We start from the raw sequence: 19306 nt of genomic DNA on the forward strand, positions 1-19306 counted from the left end.
GCTTTATACACTGCCCCTTCCAGGAACTGTCAAGTATGTTTTATTTGTGTTTGTTTTTGCAATTGACTGAAGCTTATGTTTTTTTTATATATATTAATATTTATTTAAAGGAGTAATTAAGTCTTAGAAACATTAGACCTTGGATAAATATTGATTTTATATTCATATTTCAAATGTACCGTAAAAACCATTGTATAAGTCTCACCGGTGTATAAGTCACCCCCCGCCCCTCTCTTTTTTTGAGACAACAATTTCAGGAAAAAGCCTATAGGTCACACTGGTGTATAAGTCACTCCCCCCATTTAGCACCCCTTAAAATACCTAGAAAATAGACTTATACAAAGGTTTTTTTTACAGTATTTGATATGATTTCTAAATAATGAAATGTCATAATGTTTTGAATGTTTGTTTATAAATATTTTAATTTCTGTTTCAAATATATTTATAAATCTGTTACAATGATGTGAAACACATTCTGTTTTGATATGTGTTTTAGTTTTATAAAAATATTTTCTAATAAGTATTTGAGTGCGGGCAAAATCTTTAAATATTTGATAGTTATACATTTTAAATCTCAAATGCAAATATATTTGTCCCAGGTCTGATAAACATACAAACCTTCCCATAAGCCCTATTGCTATGGTTGTTTTTGTTATGGCTGGAAATCTACGTTTAACAGATTCTGATTGAGTTATTCCCATTAGGATAACATAAATTGATAGAAATGAGATCGAATTGTATGCCAGGCTAAAATTTGATAACTATAAAGAGAAGTGATGAACCTGGTTATTTAAAAATGTATCTACTTGGGGTTGTTGGATCCTATTCACTTTAACTTATGAGCTATTAAAAGAATATTACGTTTTTATTAAACATATATTTAATTCTTAAAAACAGACAAGCAAAAAATATTCTCTGTGAATCGACCCCATAATGAATGATGTACGTTGAATTTGCTTGTAAAAACATCCCTTCTATGTTTCAACACTACTCCTTCTGAAAATTTTTAAAGGTCATTTGCCGTATTCAGTAAAACGGAAGTTATGGGTAAGTATTTTCTTTCTTTATTGCACACCACTAATAATCGCAGTCAAATAAACCGCAGCCGAAATTAGAAGATTTTGCTACCCGGATTCCAAATCTCATTGTGAGCTTAAAAAAAAAAAAAAAAAAAATTTAAAAGTGTATGCCAAATGCACTTAAAAAAAATATGTAATGTATATTTTTTTTTTCCCCCCGTGACTTAACAGTGTCCTGCTCTATGTGCAAGAGATTATCATCACACGTCTTCGCTGAACACTAACTCCGCTTCTCTCCCTGCTTCTCTCTCTCTCTGCCTCTCTTAAAGAATGTGTTTTTTTTTTTTCTTCTGTGTTTCAGGCAAGGAGTACAGATAATCTTGACAGCACGGGGGACCCCCTGTCTCACTCCGTGGGGACAGTCGCCACCATTAAAGGGAAAATGAGCAAAAGGTGAGGCTCTTCCAAGTCCGTTACTGTTGACGCAGTGTGTGCAATTAGTGTCCTGCAGTCATGACTTCATCGTGCCTGTGCAAAAGACGGCAGGCAGTTTATACCTCTTATTAGGTACCACTGTCCTCTTTTTTTTTTTATTGTGTTTATGAAATGTTGTCTTTCATTAATATGAGAAGCAATGGTATATATCAATACATGATAATGCTACTTCTCCTTCCTGCCATTATATTGTTACTTTAAAAAATGAATTCGTTTTTTCCCGGAGTATGTCGTGACCCACAGCGACCGGTTAATTGTTATTTAACAATTGACAGATTGTCTTTGATCATTTATTAGTGTAATAAGATTGAGTTTGTCCCTGAATCGACTGAAGGCTCATTCTTACAGAGTTAATGATGTTTATTACAATATTCACACACTGTCAACCTCCCGGGCTGGATGCCACCTCTGCAGTGAAGTCAACTCTTTGTCCTGATAAGAAACGCGCGCTGTGTAATTGCCTCAAGCAAAAATCATTTTATGTTGCAACAAAGCTGGGAACTATATTGTTCGTTTGAAAAAAACAGTAACGCAGGCTGTCGTGAATATGGGTTGTCAAAAACCTCATGTTTTTTGGCTTGTTCAGCAACCATGCAGCAAAGCAAAATTATTTATTAAAAAAAAAAAAAAAAGCAATGAAAAGAAATAGTGAGGATCTGATTAACTTTTCATGTCGGGTTGAATAAAATATAATAAAAGTTCAGCTTTAATTCGGGATCTTTTTTTTTACTGCATGCATGAAACGAACAGGTACGTGTAATTCATTTTATTCACAATCTCGTCTCATTTACTTACTCCAACAGTTTATCCTTCATTTTGATTGTCCTTTCGCTATAACAAACCCCTCGATAGAATGAACAAAAGGCTTGGACCCCAACAGATTCGTTACAGCGATATATATAACCTACTTTTCACATATATCTGTAAATACTGTACTGTACTGCACACCCCAAAATGGAATGTCTTTCAGTGCAGTGTTGACCACAAAAGTGTATTGTTTTACTGCATGGGGCTCTACCGGCTGTTACTGGTTGACTGAGATGTGGATTATCATAAACCTTTCTTGGCTTGGTGAAAACGACTGCAGAATTTGGAAACAGCTGCTTGTGTCAAGTACTATAATGTACAGCTGTGGCCAAGCGTTTTGCATTGCCTAGAATTTTAGGATTGAGACATCATTTAAAAAAAAAAAAAAAACATATGAACATAATTTAGATCATTTATTTAACATCATGTAATCAAATAAACTACAAGATGATACCGTCAAAAGTCTGCCGGAAGCCGTAATAGTAGGACAGTATTTCATGTTGGATTTCGAAATGTTGCTTTTTGGGCCATTAAGAAATAAGACAAACATGTCAGTAATGCACCCTCCCCATTGCCACGGCTGCAAATTTAGTATCGGAGCTATCGCTGTGATGAAGAAGTAGATGATGTGATGTATGTTAGCATAATTGCTAAGCTTCATCACAGTTTAATAAGCGATTCTCCTGATCTGTGCAAAAATGTGTGCCGGTGGAAAAGGGGTATATTTTCACTGTCAGATCTGTAGACTCCAGACTTTATTATCAAGTAGGACAGCAAAACCACGCATACCTGCAAGCAAGATTACAGCCACGGTTATGCAAATCACAGTATCGGAGCATCAGAACTTGGGATCCTTCAGATAAAAATATGAAGGAGGGGTATTTAAAGCTCTTTTTTTATGCACTAGGCTGCAAGTGCAGACTGACTTTATTTTGTGACATTTCTTCTCTCTCGTGTCCTGATTTCAGTGATACTGAATCACTTCACTTGTATAGCAATCATTTCTTTTAGTTGTATGTGTGTCATTGTGATTTATTACTATCCTATCCTGAACAATAAAAAAAAAAAAAAAAAACATATCTCACCCTTACATTTTTAGGCGCACGTATTTTGAGAATCGCTTGAGAATTGTGATCATGAAAATTGATGTAGAATGTTATTTCTCAAAGGGCCGTGAGGGGGTTTATAATGTAGGTTATGGTTACCTTTAAATGCGTGACTTACTGTATGGCATTGGGGGGGGGGGGGGGGCTGTCTGGACTTGCATGGAGAGAGCTGTTGTCGTATGCTGTACGTCCAGAGATTTAAACAATGCATTTTGACCTGCTGGAGATATTCTTCATCTCAATCTGGTAGTATTGTATATAGAGGCAATAAAGGGCCATGACTGGTAATAGCGAAAAGCAAGACAGAATAACAAACCATGTGAGATGTGGAGCAATTGATATTTGTAAACCCTAGCAATTTTTCGCTTTTAAGATAGCATGGCCCTGTTCAAAACCTTTTTCCGCCCACGAATGACCTCTCATTTCTCATTTTTGAATATATGCAAATGTTTTTTTTAGCAGAAGAGAAACCTGTAGTGTACACAGCTTAAGCTTTATAAAGCGCATTCGACAAAGGCAGTTTAGTTACTCCCTCTTGGATATTAAGACCCAAGTAGGTAAGAATTGGCTCATATGCCAGTTGGCACTGTAAAACCAGTTCTCTGAACCGCAATTGTGGTTTTCTGTCAAAAGATGTGTCGTACTGTATACTACAAAATGCAGAGAGATTTTTAAAGATTTTTGTAATGTGGCTTGGGGCAGAAACAAGTTTTAGTAATCTAGTTATAGTGTAAGAACAAGGAAAGACACTATGTAAGGATTCAAGTAAGGAAGGAGTCATAAGTAAAACTCCCAGTTTTATTTATAGTGGGCTTCAATAAATTTTTTGCCATGTGGTAAGAATTATATATCTATATAAAAATAATAATAATAATAATAATAATAATGTTAGAGTACACAGCTATATGTGGGAAATGATAATGATCTTGTTAAATATCATGCTTCCATCTGCCCAAAGCTGCATGTAAGTAAAACTATATTCCTACCACCAGTTCCATCAGCACTCGACAATCTGAAACTAGATGTTACCCCAAGGATCAAAAATGATCCGTTATATAGGGCATGTTGAATTCATTCCTGTTTGTAAACTCCTCAATATTTAATTGATGACAAAAATGTAATTGACAACTAATGTATCTAACATCTAAAATCTAACATCCTTTTAATTGTTTATGAAGTAACTTCCTCCATCAGATCTTGTTCGGTTTCTGCCAGCCCAAATCCTGATGTCAGTTCATAAGCGGTTTATTGATCTTGGTGTTTTGTTGAGTGAATGCCACTTTTACGGAGCTGACTGGAAAGGGGATGAATACATTGATCTTGGGCGGCATGGGGTGCACTCAGCCCAAATTCCTGTTTCATGTTTAAGTCCACAGTGATGAGAATTCAGGTTTCACCCTCAGTGTTCAAAGAGGAAATGGTGCTACTTTTGAAAACAATGGGGTGTGTGTGTGTGTGTGTGTGTGTGTGTGTGTGTGTGTGTGTGTGTGTGTGTGTGTGTGTGTGTGTGTGTGTGTGTAATTTTGTAACAACAACAAAACTTTACTGTTACAATAAAGACTCAAATGACTAACCCCTCGTGTCTGTTCCTTTTCAGACTGTCCATTGTGAAGGGACACTTCCCCAAACTGATAGACTGTGCTCACTTCCACTATGAGAATGTGGATTTCGGGCCTATCCAGGTAGGGGGTCCTCCTTGAGTTTTGTTTAAATGTTTTTAGTCATGTTTGTGGTTTTCTGTTGTAAGCATTAAAGGTATTGAAACCAGCTCTTTGAACATTTTCCCCATGTCTTATTTGCAAAGGAACGGTCCTTAGTGTTTTATGTTCACTATTGATGTTGTTTTCTGTTTAATTTAGATTTTGGACATGGTCCATTTGCTCTGCAATGGTGTTTGACAGACAAATGGAATGATATCGGCTCGCTCATATGGACTAAGCCATTTAAATAAGTGACAATTACAGGCTTTAAGTCACATAAGATTTTTTTAAAAGTCAAAGCGCCTTTGCAGCACTTGTATTCAGAACTTGAAAACTGAAGTTCATGTCGGTAAAATCCGCCAAAAGAAATTCAAATTGTCTTTAGACGTACAAGTAAGTAATTATTAGTAGGGTTCATAAGTTCACCAGAAATTATCAATATCATGTTTGTGTCAATTATCAAACATTGATTATTTATGAAGTTGTAAAATACTAATTCTACAGCCTGGTGATCTATAGCAAGGAGCGAGATAACTTTCTTTCCCCAATTTGTCAAACACTTCCCTTTTCAAATAAGATGAGGATTTATAATAATTGTATTGTGTTTTGATGCTGTCCAATACTATGCACAAAGGTACAGTCCTAAATCTTACAGGGTCTTATAATAAAAGGTTGGCATACAGGTACTGTATGTGTGGTCTTCATAAGTAAATGTGATATTTCTATAATGTGTGGAAGAGAGTACTGATGAGACTCTGGCACTCTTAACCGTAGTGGGGTTTTAGTACAGAGGGGTAATAATGAAGAACTGAGAATGAAGTGTTTTAGTTTTGGGCAACAGCATAAGTAGCTGTGAGTTAATTGTTTTACTGAAGTAAATTACAGTGGTGTCAGATATAGACAATGAAGTTTGTATTGATGCAGCGAGACTCTGTTTAAAATGTCAAACGCTGGCCCATTAATGAGCTAACTAGTGGTTCCCAATCCTGGTCCTTGGGACCCCCAGTGTCTTCTGGTTTTCATTCTAAATGAGCTCTCAATTACTTAAGTAAACCCTTAGTTCAACACGTAGTTTAGTTAGGCGTTTTTGTAATTGTTCTCAGTTCCTAAAAACTTGCAGATTCAAAGTTTATAACGTTTATAGTTGAGCTGAAATCTCCAACTGTTTAACAGGAGAAAACAATTGAAAAAGACCTAATTAAGCTGATTGTTAGTTCAATTAAGGGTTTAGTTAAGTAATTGAGAGCTCGGTTGGAATGAAAACCAGCAGACGCAGTGGGTCCCCTGGATCAGGTTTGGGAGCCACTGCAAATTAGACGAACACACTTTGGTAGCGTTTAAGTTGAATTTTATGCTTCTGGTCTGGGAAAAAATCAACAGGTGTTTTTACTTTGTGAAAAACAAGTAGGAGTTTTTGAAGGACTGCTTTGAAAATACAGCCCCATAATACATTCTGGTCAAGATATGAAGAAAATGAACATTCATGTTGCATTTGAAATGGCCCTGCTTTTGATATAAAGTTACCGGTGAGGGTTAATGGAACCTCTTCCAAAATGCAAAAATTCACTGACGACATATCTTCAGAACTATTCAAAATAGTGTAGTCATCGCTTTCAAACTAAAAACGGCCTCGTTCAGATTTGAGTAAGGGCACTTTTCCACAGTGCTTTCTGGGGTTTAACCAATAAACATTCCCTACAATCTGTTGTTTCTGAGGCTGATTCTAGCAGGTGTAGTCAAGTGTACAGTATGTAGATCTCTGCTGTTGGAAATGGACAGTCGATTTGACTGCTGGTTGTTTGAGGCCACTGGAAACGGCTGGACGGATAATAATTTCATCCAAAATATTCTGAGCTATGGATATATGGATTACAAATTACAAGACACAAAATATTCAGAACCTTGTAACTTATTAAGCACTGAAAGCTACACATACATGAAGCCAATTGGTATGTTTTATCTTGTGTATTTCTAGTCATGGAGAGAAAGAGAAAGGCCAGGACACAACTCTCATTTGCAGCCTGCTGCCACCTACTGATGGTTCAAGAGCATAGCGCCGCTCTCCACAAAACAGAATGTTATATTAAAAGGCATGCTGTCCCAGGGATTCTGTCCCTGATGTAATTAAAATGAAATACAAAACAGATACTTTTCCTTCACCTGAAATATTTGGCCAGTATTTAAAAGGTGTGTCACTGGGGAGCATTGAATAGCAAATATAAACAAAACAATCTGGCCAGGCATCAGTGTTTTCATTTTAAAAGGTTTTGTGTCCTTTTTTTTTTTTTTTTTTTTTTTCCAGTTGCAGTTTGCGAACGATCCAAGCAACGATAGTTGGACGTTGTCTCCTGCCAAGGACGCTGTCTTTCTGGTGCAGGTCTCCTGCCAGGTAAATGGGTTCTGTTACCAACATTTAAGTCATAAGTTGCAACAAGTTAGCGTCGCAACCATGGGCATCTACAGAGACATAGTAATAGTGCAAGGCTAGTGCATCAGCTGAGCATGCAAGCAAGTCCAGTGCAGAACATGAGGGGTGGATCATGAGATGCAGTCTAAACAGGTGAGTTTTGAGGAGGTCCCTTGTTCAAGATCATTGCAACGTCTATTTTAAAGGCAGCAGACTAATGCACCTCTTGCAAGGGCAGTGGAATAAAGTGTTACAGGACCCCCTGCAGTGTTTACAAGAAACACTTTACCTTTGCTGTAGCCCATGTTGTCCATTTCACAGCATTTTTTTTTTCCAGCATATTCCCAATAGTTTTTAGATTTATATGAGAGAGAGGGAGAGGGAGAGAGAAAAATTGATCCAATGAAAAAAGTTGAAAAATGGACCCTTAACGAACGGTCCCTCTCTTTAGCAAAAAATTTGGAACGTCACATGGGACGAAGTCGAGGAAAGTGTAGTTACGACCGCGAGTCTACTTTACTCATCGTATAAACCGGGGGGGGGGGGGGGGGCAGAAAACCAGCATTGTTGCAGGAGGGAGCGTGATCTGGATGCACTGCGATGCTTTTATTTCTTTATTTATTTATTTGTTTGTTTGTTTGTTTGTTTATTTTCCTTCCCCTCCAGGTGAGTAGATGTTGAGAAAGCCATTGACCAGTTGATTTATTTCTCACAACGTGTGATTTTAAAAGACTGTAAAGAGTCGGCAACATGTTTAAAATATAACGCTGTGAGACGGACAACGCAGAACACGGCAAAGGCAACCTAAGGGGTTTCTTGGAAACTTTGCAGGGTGTTTTTTAACCCCATGTTTCATGTAGAAGGCTGTGCATAGGGTTACATACTCATCACCCCATCTGTTTTTTTTTTTCCCCCCTTCTATTTCACTCTCTTGTCTCCTGCCCAGGGAAAGACCTGGCTGGTCAGGAGAACCTACGAGGAGTTCAGAACATTGGACAGCCACCTCCACATGTGTATCTACGATCGCAGATACTCCCAGCTTGAGCAACTGCCTCCCATTGAAGACATTGACGAAAGAGTGGATGTAAGTATTGCTGGACTCATAGAACCAACTCCCACACTTTTCTAAAGGAGGGGGGGTAAGGGGTGCACAGATCTTGATAGTGGGTCCAGCAGTTGCTAAAGAGAATTTAAGGAGTGACCGCGTGTTTTTGGTTTAATTACTGCTGTAATTGTTCTGTATTTCTAGGTTCCCCGGCTCTCTGAGTATCTTGGACGTCTCTCCATGATTGTGGACAATAAACTAAATTGTGGACCCGTGCTTTCATGGATGGAGGTCATATTTCCCAACTTTTTTTTTTATTTCTTTTTGTTTTGTGAATTTAGTGTTCATAGAGAGAAAATGGCTTTGCGCCAACAAGCCCCACTAAAATAGGTATAGATGGGGCTTGGGTTGGTGTTTTAAAGCAAGTCTTTGTACATAGTGTTCTAACTGTAAACTCAAAGACTCTGGCATTTTCTTTGTTTTATTCTTTAAAAAAAAAAAAAAAAAAAAACTGAAAAAAATCATTGAGTCTTCAGGATCTCTCTTGGAAGCTGTAAAGACAGTTAATTGAAAAATGATTAGAAAAATTGTGTAACAGTTTTTATATATCAAAATATAAAATGCAAAGGAGATTAAAAAAAAAATGAAACATGCTAATGTTGCAAAATGAAAAACAAAACACGCTGCTTAAGAGGACTTGAAATATATAACACAGTTTTGGTTCTATCGCTTTCCCACTTCAAAAAATAAGAGTTCATTAAAGACTGGAGTACAGTAATCCCTTTTGAAAATATGATAAAATGAAAATGGTTTGTTACTTTTCTGGAAATGTTTTGTTCGCTACAATCGCTTTAAAACCTAAAATAAGAAGCCTAGGTTTAAGTCTAAGGTTTTTTTTAATCCCCAGATTGACAACAGAGGGAACCACTTCCTGCTGAAAGAAGAGGCTTCCCTCAACGTCCCTGCTATTGGCGCTGCGCACGTCACCAAGAGATACACAGCTCAAGCGAGCGATGAGATCTCCATTGAGGTAGACCCGTTGCACAGGCATTCCGTGCTTTGAAGAGTCATTGCGCCCGTTCTTCCAGATCCAAGTCCACTGATCGTATGCACGCATTTGCATTCAAACCTCGTTGGCAAACGTCTTAACAATTTTCTAAAAGTAGTTTGTGTTACACGTCGTCACGGAATCTGATATGATTGGGTGGAAGGTTTAATAGCGGTGTTTTATACTTTAAGGTATATTGTCTGACTTGATCCCTTGATTGTGAATTCAGCGGCACCAATATGTGTCTCCTATGTAAACAATGCCAATTATTTTACTGCAGGTTGCTAATATATGTAAGCATGGAAACCCTGCAAGAAACTCTACTGCCTTTCAGTAAATGCCTTTGTTGTTTTGTGATTGACGATTGAATTGTATGTTCTTTATCAGTGACGGACTTGTTTTTATACCCCGTTGCAGGTTGGAGATATCTTATCTGTGATTGACATGCCACCGAAGGAGGAAACCAGCTGGTGGCGAGGGAAACATGGCTTCCAGGTACTTGTTTGCAGGACGCTCTCTCCAAAAACTGCCTTGGTATCCTGTCCCAATGGCAGAGATGGGGGTCCACTGCGAGAGATTCATTAGTACCAAAAAAAAAATACCCCCTTTTAAGTGGCACGCCACTCTCCTATCTAGAACAGAGTTTATCCATTTGTCATGAAACTTTGTATTCACGTTATTTAGCATGGTATGTGTCTCCGTTCATTGATCTGTCCATTCATCTATCTGCCTGTTACATTTTTCTTGTTTTTCATCGTACTGGTATCTCTGATATTGGATTTACAGACATGGTGCGGGGTGTGTGTCGCTGACACACTTTTTATTTTATTTCTTCATGGCATTTCAATGTGGAAAACAATGCAATGCCGTTTTGTTATCGGCTGCTTTTACTAGGTGGAGGTAGGGGTGAGGGTATGTGTTCCTGACGTGACTTTTCTTTTTCTATTTCAGGTTGGGTTCTTTCCAAGTGAGTGTGTGGAGCTGATCAATGAGAGACTGTCCCAATCTGTCTCTGCTCCAGTCCCTAAACAAGGTACAATACTGCCTCTGTGTGTGTGTGTGTGTCTTTATTTTTTATATATATATATATATATATATATATATATTATATATATATATATATATATATATATATATCAGCATACCCTTAACGTGTGTCCAACCGGTTTTGCACACGTCGTATCTTAATTAATTAAAACAAATGTTATATAATGTTACTTTAACATATTGAATTACATACCTCTTTGTAGTTGTCCGTGGACTTAACGAAAAATTGAAACATTTCAAAATCCAACATGAAATATCGTACTACTGTTATGGCTTCCAGTCGAGTTTTGCGGTGTCATTCTGTAGTTTCTTTGATTACATGATGTTAAATAAAAGATCTAAATTATTTTCATATAGTTTTTGTTGTTGTTTTAATTATGTCTCAATCATAAAGTCCTCGGTTTTGCAAAACTGTTGGCCACAGGTGTATACGTACATACATATAAAATCATGCATGATTCATACATACGGCACACTTTTCCTATTGATCTTAACAGCTAAACCAATTGTGATTAAACGTAATATTGATATTTATTTGCATAAGTTCCTGAGGTTATCACATTGGAAAATCACATTATGTTAAGTTCAGTGCCATGGGATCATGGCCATGACAGCCTAAAAGCCTCTAATACAGATTTAAAATGTATCTTAAGTCTAAAATTTGTATATACAGTTCATTTTGCTATAGTTATTATCTCAGAATTCCTGTTCTGTTTTATGCTACACTGTAACAACAGCTTGTTCTGCTGTCCGGTTCCTGTTACTGGACAGGTGGGTTATGCCGAGCAGCAAATTCACGAGAACCTCTGCAGAACCCTCTATTGGGAGCATCTGAATGAATACGTCTCTGTTTCTTTTCTGTTCCTGTTTCCAGATTCTGACAACTGCGGCTCAAAGGCAGGAATTGTTAGTGTCCCTGGACCGAACTCCCCTTCTTCAGGTACTCCTACAATTCACACTCCCAGAAATCCAGGGGGGGAAGGTGGAAGGGGTTGCGAAGGATGTTAAGGTGAAGGTGGAACCTTCCCCCCCACCCACCTTGGGGTGGGGTGGGTAGCCCTGTGGGGTTGTGCAGGGTGACATTGGGAAGCGATCGCAGACTCCCAACATTGCACCTCATGGCGTCCCCTAAGAAGTTGTCCTCTCCTCTCTCTTCAGTTTCTAAGAAGCATGGGAAGCTGTTGGGGTTCCTTAGAACATTCATGAAGTCACGGCCTAGTAAACAAAAGCTGAAGCAGAGAGGGATTCTGAAGGAGAGGGTGTTTGGCTGTGACCTGGGAGAGCACTTGTTAAACTCTGGCTACGAAGGTAATTTCTCCTTTCTTTCTCTCTTTTTCTCTCTCTCTATTTTTTAACCCCTAACACACACACACATGGGTATATCATTTTTATTGTGTTTTTAGAACTTCTCTTCCAATTGGGGTGAAACTTCTTAGCCCAATTTGGTTTCATACTTTCATAAAGACAAATTTTAGCTCATACTTGATCCACAAGTTCTAACATCCTAAGCAGAACTGCTGGGTGAGGTATTAGTTCTTCATTAAGTAGCTGATGCAATCCCAGGATTTTTTTTTTTCTTGCAATGTAATCCATTCCAAACCTTGCGGGTTTTCTTGTTTTTTGCAAAGACTGCCCCCTTTCGTTACCTTACTCGTGGTTCTCGCTTTTAGTCCCACAGGTTCTGAGTTGCTGTTCAGAGTTTATTGAGAAACACGGGGTCGTGGACGGGATTTATAGACACTCTGGAGTCTCCTCAAATATTCAGAAGTTACGGTGAGATCATTGCATTTTCATTGGTGTGTATTTGGCATTTGGTGGAATTAGTTTGAGGAGAAACTTGGAGATTATTTTTTGGTTTATTTGTAGAATAGTCCATAGAAATCTATAGGAAGGTTCGATTTATTCTGCAAGTATACATAAGCATGCATATATTTTTCTTAAAAAAAAAAAAAAAAAAAAAAAGTCTATAGGAATATAGATCTATAGGTACTGTTGATTATTCTTTAGAAAATTACAGAACATCTACTGTTTTAAAAGAATGGACACCTTGCAAAATCCACCACAGCAGGATATAGTGAAGGTGTGCATGCGTACGTATGTCACAAAACTTAAGTAAAATGTTATTTCTGGGTATATAGAACCTGTCTATATGCCGATGTGTGTGTGCCGTTTTACAGCTTTGCATGTGTCCGCTTTGCTGAAACTTACAAAGAAAGCGACACATTTGCATACGTTGTTCTCCCCCATTTTAAACTGTCCGACCTAAATCTTCTCTGCTCTCTTCAGCCACGAGTTTGACAGTGAAATCATCCCTGATCTGACTGGTGAACTCTACATGCAGGATATCCACTGTGTGGGATCCCTGTGCAAGCTCTACTTCCGGGAGCTCCCTAACCCCTTGCTCACCTACCAGCTGTACGACAAATTCGCAGTGAGTGCCAATCTTAACAGAGGAAGAGATTCATAAAATATAGAATGAAGGATTATATAGCTAATGGGTGACTTCATGGAATGTGTTCTAGATTGGAACTCCATGGTTCTATTTTAGAACAAGAAAATGATTGGTGGTTTTACAGATTTGGAACGGTGAATAGGGCTGTATTTGTTTCGATATAAATAAATTGCTTGCTTCACGGTAGGTGCATGCACCAGATTACATTTTGGGAAAACAGAAAAGGTATGGGGAATGTTAGGGAGTTATTTCATTCCTGTGCTGCATAGTAACAGCCTCCTTTGTTATAATGTGATTTGAAGTGCTTCGTGCTTTGTCTTTGTTTTCTAGGACTGCATGACTGTTATGAGTGAAGAGGAGAGATTGGTTAAAGTCCATGATGTTATTCAGCAGCTACCACCACCACACTATCGGTATGTGTGTGTGTATATATGTATGTATATATATATATATATATATATATATATATATATATATATATATGTATGTATGTATGTATGTATGTGGTGTGTATATATATATATATATATATATATATATATATATATATATTTTTAAGCTTGCACAGTTTGCATATGTAGCACAGCTTGGGAGGAGTGACTGACCCTTGTTTTTCAGCCACTCAGGAAACCCTAAAGTATTTAGACTGCAAGCAAAACTGGGCAGAAACGTGGCAAAAGTAAAGTTAACAAATGAAAGCGTTTCAGGGAATTTCCATAAAGGGAGCGGGGTGTAGCGCTGGAACAGACCCACCCAGCAATTTACATTGGTGATGTAATAGACTTGTCGCTGTCGGCAACCCAAACGGAAAGATCATGCAGTCAGGTGTTGGTGTCGGAAGAGGCGATGGCGAGGGAGTGTAGTACAGGGGTCGCACCGCACTTGGCTCGGTTCACTTCAGGTCACCACAAAGAGTCTAACAAAGAGCTTCCAGCGGTCACCTTTATTCACTGTACAAATCTGAAGTGCAGGACTAATGACCGGGAAGCTCAGTGACTTTTGTGTGTGGGTGTGGGTGGACCACAACCGTGCTTGTATAAGGACCATTCTAAAAGTTGCCCATAGTAAAAGCAAAGCAGAGTCAATGCATTACCATGCTTAGGCACGCATTGTACAACCCAGAGAGGTACAGTACAGCATATTAAAAAAACATGGTAAACTATGCTAAATACATTGTATAATTATGGGGAAAGCTGTAGAAATACTGTGCAATTTTACCGGGTTAACCTTTTATAAGGGGGATGCCAAAGAACTGAATTGATGTGACTCTCTTTTTTTTTAATTTCCCACAGGACTCTTGAGTTCCTGATGAGGCACTTGTCCCAACTGGCAACACGTAGCAAAGAAACCAACATGCACATTAAGAACCTTGCCATCGTCTGGGCACCGAACCTGCTGCGGTAAGCAACCCGCGGCACTGTGCGTGAGAGCTTTATTGGGTTGTCTCGTTCACAAAAACACTCCGGTCTAGTTTTACATTGGCCTTGTATGGAAGTTACTAAAACTAAATGCATGTCTTGTTCTGTTGAGACATTCAGAATATTCACCCTGTACTAGTATAAGAAAGAATTATTAAATATAAGCAGATCAAATGCTATTTATCCTTAGCCTTCCACTTCTGTCATCCTTGTTTTATTCCTGTCGCCACCTCCCCTTTCTCTACCACCTCGGCTGCCTTTGTCTAGTTTTTGTCTTTGGGCAGGTGTACTACCATCTCCTAGAGTCGATGCCTTAGGGCTGTGACATTGTAGCATTTATACCTGTGTTGAAAAGTAAACCGCATGCAAATTTATAATTTTTTTTAAACAGCAAAAACAGTGGTTTGGCACTCATTGCATTCTGACTAATAACATCTGCATCATTTGTCTGTCATAACCTTGTGCGTTTTCCATTTTTTGAGGGTAAGATGGAGTTTTATTCAGTTTTTTCCCCTCCTAATAATTGTACTTTTTTTGAATTTTTTTAGTTGCAAGGAGATTGAGTGCGTGGGGCTGAGTGGGACAGATGCATTCAAAGAGGTGCGCATTCAGTCTGTGGTGGTTGAGTTTCTTCTGAATCACGTGGATATTCTCTTCAGCGATTCCTTTACATCGGTGGGAAAATCCTGTGCAGGTAAGTGTACAGAAAACATCCTCCTTTTGACAAGCTCAAGATCTGTATTGGGATCAACTCTCTGCTAACCCTTTGAGTCCTGAATTATTTTTTTGTTGAGCTGAAAAATGTGAAATTAAAAAAGGAACGCCTTTTATTGAGTATACATGAGAATGGGGTGCAATTTTATTAATTATTTTTACATGTATTTATCAACAGACTGAGACCTACAGTAGCAGTCCTGTGAGGTTCCAGTGTGATAACATACGCTACTAAAATAAGGGTTAAGTCATAATCAAATGATTTAGCTGCACACTGTGTTTTAAATAACTTTTGAAAATCTGTATTCTACCTAGCACTTTGTCATCTTTCTACTTATTTCAAAAGACCAATATTTGCTTAAAAAATGGTATTGTTTTGCAGTAATCCTCTTTGCAAGTGATTTTAAATGTCAGTTTATTTTTTGAGTTGACAGACAAATACCTGGAAGTGGTATGTTAAACAAACCATGGAACGTAGCTTTGTCAAAGAAGAGGCCTTTAAAAACGAACCTAAAGCAAACTGAAATTGTTTGGCAGATACAGTGTATATAAAAGGGAAAGTCAGTTGTCTGCAGGACAGTGACTTGCTGTTACCAGCTTCGTTGAATTGATCATGAAACAAAACAAAAAAAAAAACTGCAAGCCAAGGGTTTAGGGATTGGGTTCAGACAGCAGTATTCACTCAAACTTGCTGTAGAAGTGAGGGTTTGATTATTTTTTGTGTCTATCAACTGAAGTCATCTGAGTAAGCTGTGTCCAAGTATTTCACGGCAGAGTTGTCCTAAAACACAGCAGTGTTTGATACCTACCAGTAATTGGAGAAAAAACTGTTACTACAGTTACTGTAACAGTTGCAAACTGTTTCGTTTAAAAAAAAAAAAAAAAAAATTAAAAAAAGTGACACAAGGTTTGTTTTTGTTTTTTAGAAATTTGCTGAATTTGGCATGTGTTGTTTTTTGGAGCTCATGAGTAATCACAATGCCTCAAAAATCGAACCCTCCCTGCCATTCATTAGTGCGTGTGCGTGTGCGTGTGTTTTTAGTTGGTTAACCATAATGTTTGATTTAACTGTGGATGTAGAAATTCAGATAGATCTTTATTTCTTTAGCTGTGGAGCCAGGTTTGAGAAAGATCTCTCGCCCATCTGAAAAACACAAACTGCTGAGCCTGGCTGAGGCTATGAATAAGAGCCAGCAGCCTCAAGATGGAGGGCTGGATAGCAGGTGGTTTAAACGGGAACACAGCATCAGTGAAACAGAGGAAAACTGAACGAAAGTTAACTGGAACACACGGGCCGGGTGAATGGATTGCAAAGTACTGCCCCCTACAGGCTTCCATTTAAATTGCCAGCTGTTGCCACGTGTAAATGCTTGCTCAGTGTGCACTTTTTTTTTTTAATTCTTTTAATAATGATAATAAATAATGAATGAATGAATATTTTTATTTGTATAAGAGCCTGTTCTACTTTTGTATGGGGGAGATGGGTTTAAATAAACCTTTGTTTTAGATGATGTGTAGATTATTTTAGAAGTTACAAAGTATAATTGAAGTGATATATATTATAGGGCATGTTTTAGCACATTTGGGAAAGGGAAGTGGTGGTGGGGTGGAGGGGATGGAGGATCTATCTGTCCTTGGGATACAGAAAGATCCAGGCTCTGTAGTAGCCAAGGCAGGCTGTATAGTATATTCAGTGTACTGGTAATCGGCTAGTTCCATACAACACAAAAAATTGGCAAGAATCAGTGCTTGTGCTCCCTTTTGTCTAGTCCTGTAGCTGTTAATATAAGACTAGACTAAGCTGTACCAACAAGCTATTAGGGTAACTATGGTTACATTTAGATGATAAGGAGAATAGCACGTCCTCCTGAGCACAATATGGGGGAAAAATAACTCAGTGGTATAGAATAATTAACTTCTTATCTTAATATTAATAACCAGGCAGGTATAGTCACTTAGAAACTGTCTGGCCAACAGGGGGCACTGTTATGTGTTATGGGGGGGGGGGGGGGGGGGGGGGGGGGGGGGGGGGACTGGGGGGGGTATCTGAGGGACCTCCTGTTGCACAACAGTTTCACCCATTCAAGGTTTTACTATGAGCTTGATCAGCCGCAGTGTACAGATGTGTCTTGTTAAACACCAGGAATGGCTCAAACTGCTATGCAATGGGAGTCTTTTTTTTCCCATCCTTTAAGTGCACCAAAAATATTCAGAAAGTAAAATTCATAGATCTGTGTGTTCTAGTTGAATTGTGTGTAGGAAACAAAGTAAAGCTTGGAACTATTCACCAAAAATACATTTGACCTATATTTAAGAATAGAAATAAAGGAATACTGTCTAAAAACACCCTCTAAACTGGCATCAAAGGACACCTAAATTTCAGTTTAAAAATATGTCTAACTATTCACGAGGAAGGTTTCATTAAGCATGCAAAGAGGTGAGAGATTGCTGCAGCAGTGTGATTTTTGAAGTAGAATATGAAAACGACTTTAATATTTAGGTTAACTGGTTTCTATTTTTTTTGTTGCTGGCATACAGAAATATGACTTGGTGGGATAAAGCCAGAAAGCTCAGTACTGCTGTGGGCCACAGACCTTTCACGTTTATATCATTTTCTATTGTGCTTGAATGGCTTGTACTTCCAGTAAAAATATTGTCAGCAGACTTTACTTCAAAATGCACACGGTCGTTACAATTCATTTCTTATCCTCTTGACCAGTTAAAGGAAGAAGCTACGATCGATCTTTTAAAAGATTTCTTAGTAACTCTGCCGAGAGTCAGCAAGATGGACTCTCCTGTTGGTTCTTTTTGTTTGTTTGTTTGTTTTTACCCCCCAGAGATGGAAGTTGATCAGTGGCATCAAGCAGGTAATGTTCTGGTCCAGCTGTCTCCTAATGTTTCTCGTTGTCTAAAGCAACACTCTTTCTGTGTAACAGTTGTCGTCATGCTTCTAAATGCTGAGTAGTAGGCCTGAAAATAAACTTTGATGCAGTGTTTACTGAATATTGCCTGACAAAACCAGAGCTTTGCAGTACCGTTGCGCTTGCAGTGTTAGTGAATGAAGATTTGTGCAAGGACATTATGTAAGGCGTTGAGAAGCTACCTATCTTAAGACTAAGTCTTGTATATTGTTGATCAAGTGTTTGTTTTAATGGGCTTGTAGTAGGTGAGGGGTGGTGGCACTGGTTACAGTCAAGCCCGGTATTAACAGGTACCAGTGTTTGCAGATTTTACTGATGTATTATCTGGAAGGTTATGAATGGTGGAATGTTGGTGGTAGTGTGACTAGTCCGGTTTAGTTTAGGCAACTAAGTGTCACAGAACATCCTGCGAAGTTTACAAGAAACACATTGCATTACCTTTGCTGTGTCTCTGTGCTGTCCGTCCTGCAGCGTTCGTATGTTTTAAACGCATTTCTTGATTTCTGTTCATCGCACATCATGCGTCATAAATCAGCTGTGTCGTCAAAAATTGCTGTGATGTGCACAACACGGGATGCAACAAAGGTAAAGTCAGGGGTGGAAATAAGACTCCTATTGCATAGCAGTTTGATCCATTCCTGGTTTTTCTTCAAGTTTGATAAGGTGCACCTGAGCTTGTTACCTACACACTGGGGCTAATCAAGCACATGACAAAACCTGGAATGTGTGAAACTGCTGTGCAGCAGGAGCCGTATTTCCGTCCCTGTAATTTGTGTCTTGTAAACGCAGCAGGATTCTGTGACTCTAAAATAAGAGATTTAAAATAAGAGATTATGAACTTGAAGCTGTCTCAAGCGCCTTATGATTTTAGGACCTCTTTGGTCATACTGCAATGTGCTATGCTGCTTTATTACCAGTTTAAATTAAATGGCTTCAAATACCACTTTTGTATTTTCTGTGTTTTAAACCCTCTTTTCAAAAGCATTCTGTAGTGGTTCTGACTTATCGGGTCGATTTTCAGCTTTGTAAAAAATCTACGGTCTGGTTTTCAAGCAACAAATCAAGAGAACCTAGAACCGACAATTAATTTCCCCCTGGCATGATTGGTGCTGCTTGATTGGAGTTTG

At 38.4% G+C, this 19306-nt stretch overlaps 1 protein-coding gene across 5 annotated transcripts in view; it reads left to right on the forward strand.

The window, feature by feature from the left end:
• LOC121298630 (rho GTPase-activating protein 33-like) overlaps window positions 1-19306 on the forward strand; it is a 38394-nt gene that overhangs the window by 12869 nt on the left and 6219 nt on the right. For 3 of the 5 annotated variants that reach the window (XM_041225765.1, XM_041225764.1, XM_041225762.1), the window contains 15 exons: window positions 1381-1472; window positions 5025-5109; window positions 7430-7516; window positions 8481-8618; window positions 8784-8870; window positions 9487-9609; window positions 10045-10122; window positions 10579-10660; window positions 11549-11614; window positions 11833-11982; window positions 12345-12447; window positions 12961-13105; window positions 13457-13539; window positions 14419-14526; window positions 15093-15238. In XM_041225765.1, coding sequence (XP_041081699.1) covers window positions 1462-1472; window positions 5025-5109; window positions 7430-7516; window positions 8481-8618; window positions 8784-8870; window positions 9487-9609; window positions 10045-10122; window positions 10579-10660; window positions 11549-11614; window positions 11833-11982; window positions 12345-12447; window positions 12961-13105; window positions 13457-13539; window positions 14419-14526; window positions 15093-15238 — 1492 coding nt within the window. In that variant the 5' untranslated portion in view covers window positions 1381-1461. Of the gene's footprint in view, window positions 1-1012; window positions 1048-1380; window positions 1473-5024; window positions 5110-7429; window positions 7517-8480; window positions 8619-8783; window positions 8871-9486; window positions 9610-10044; window positions 10123-10578; window positions 10661-11548; window positions 11615-11832; window positions 11983-12344; window positions 12448-12960; window positions 13106-13456; window positions 13540-14418; window positions 14527-15092; window positions 15239-19306 lie in introns of all 5 variants that reach the window. The other 2 variants (XM_041225760.1, XM_041225761.1) reach the window with 1 other exon arrangement.

This window comes from Polyodon spathula, chromosome 24, assembly GCF_017654505.1.
Source record: "Polyodon spathula isolate WHYD16114869_AA chromosome 24, ASM1765450v1, whole genome shotgun sequence".
NCBI classification, from domain to species: domain Eukaryota; kingdom Metazoa; phylum Chordata; class Actinopteri; order Acipenseriformes; family Polyodontidae; genus Polyodon; species Polyodon spathula.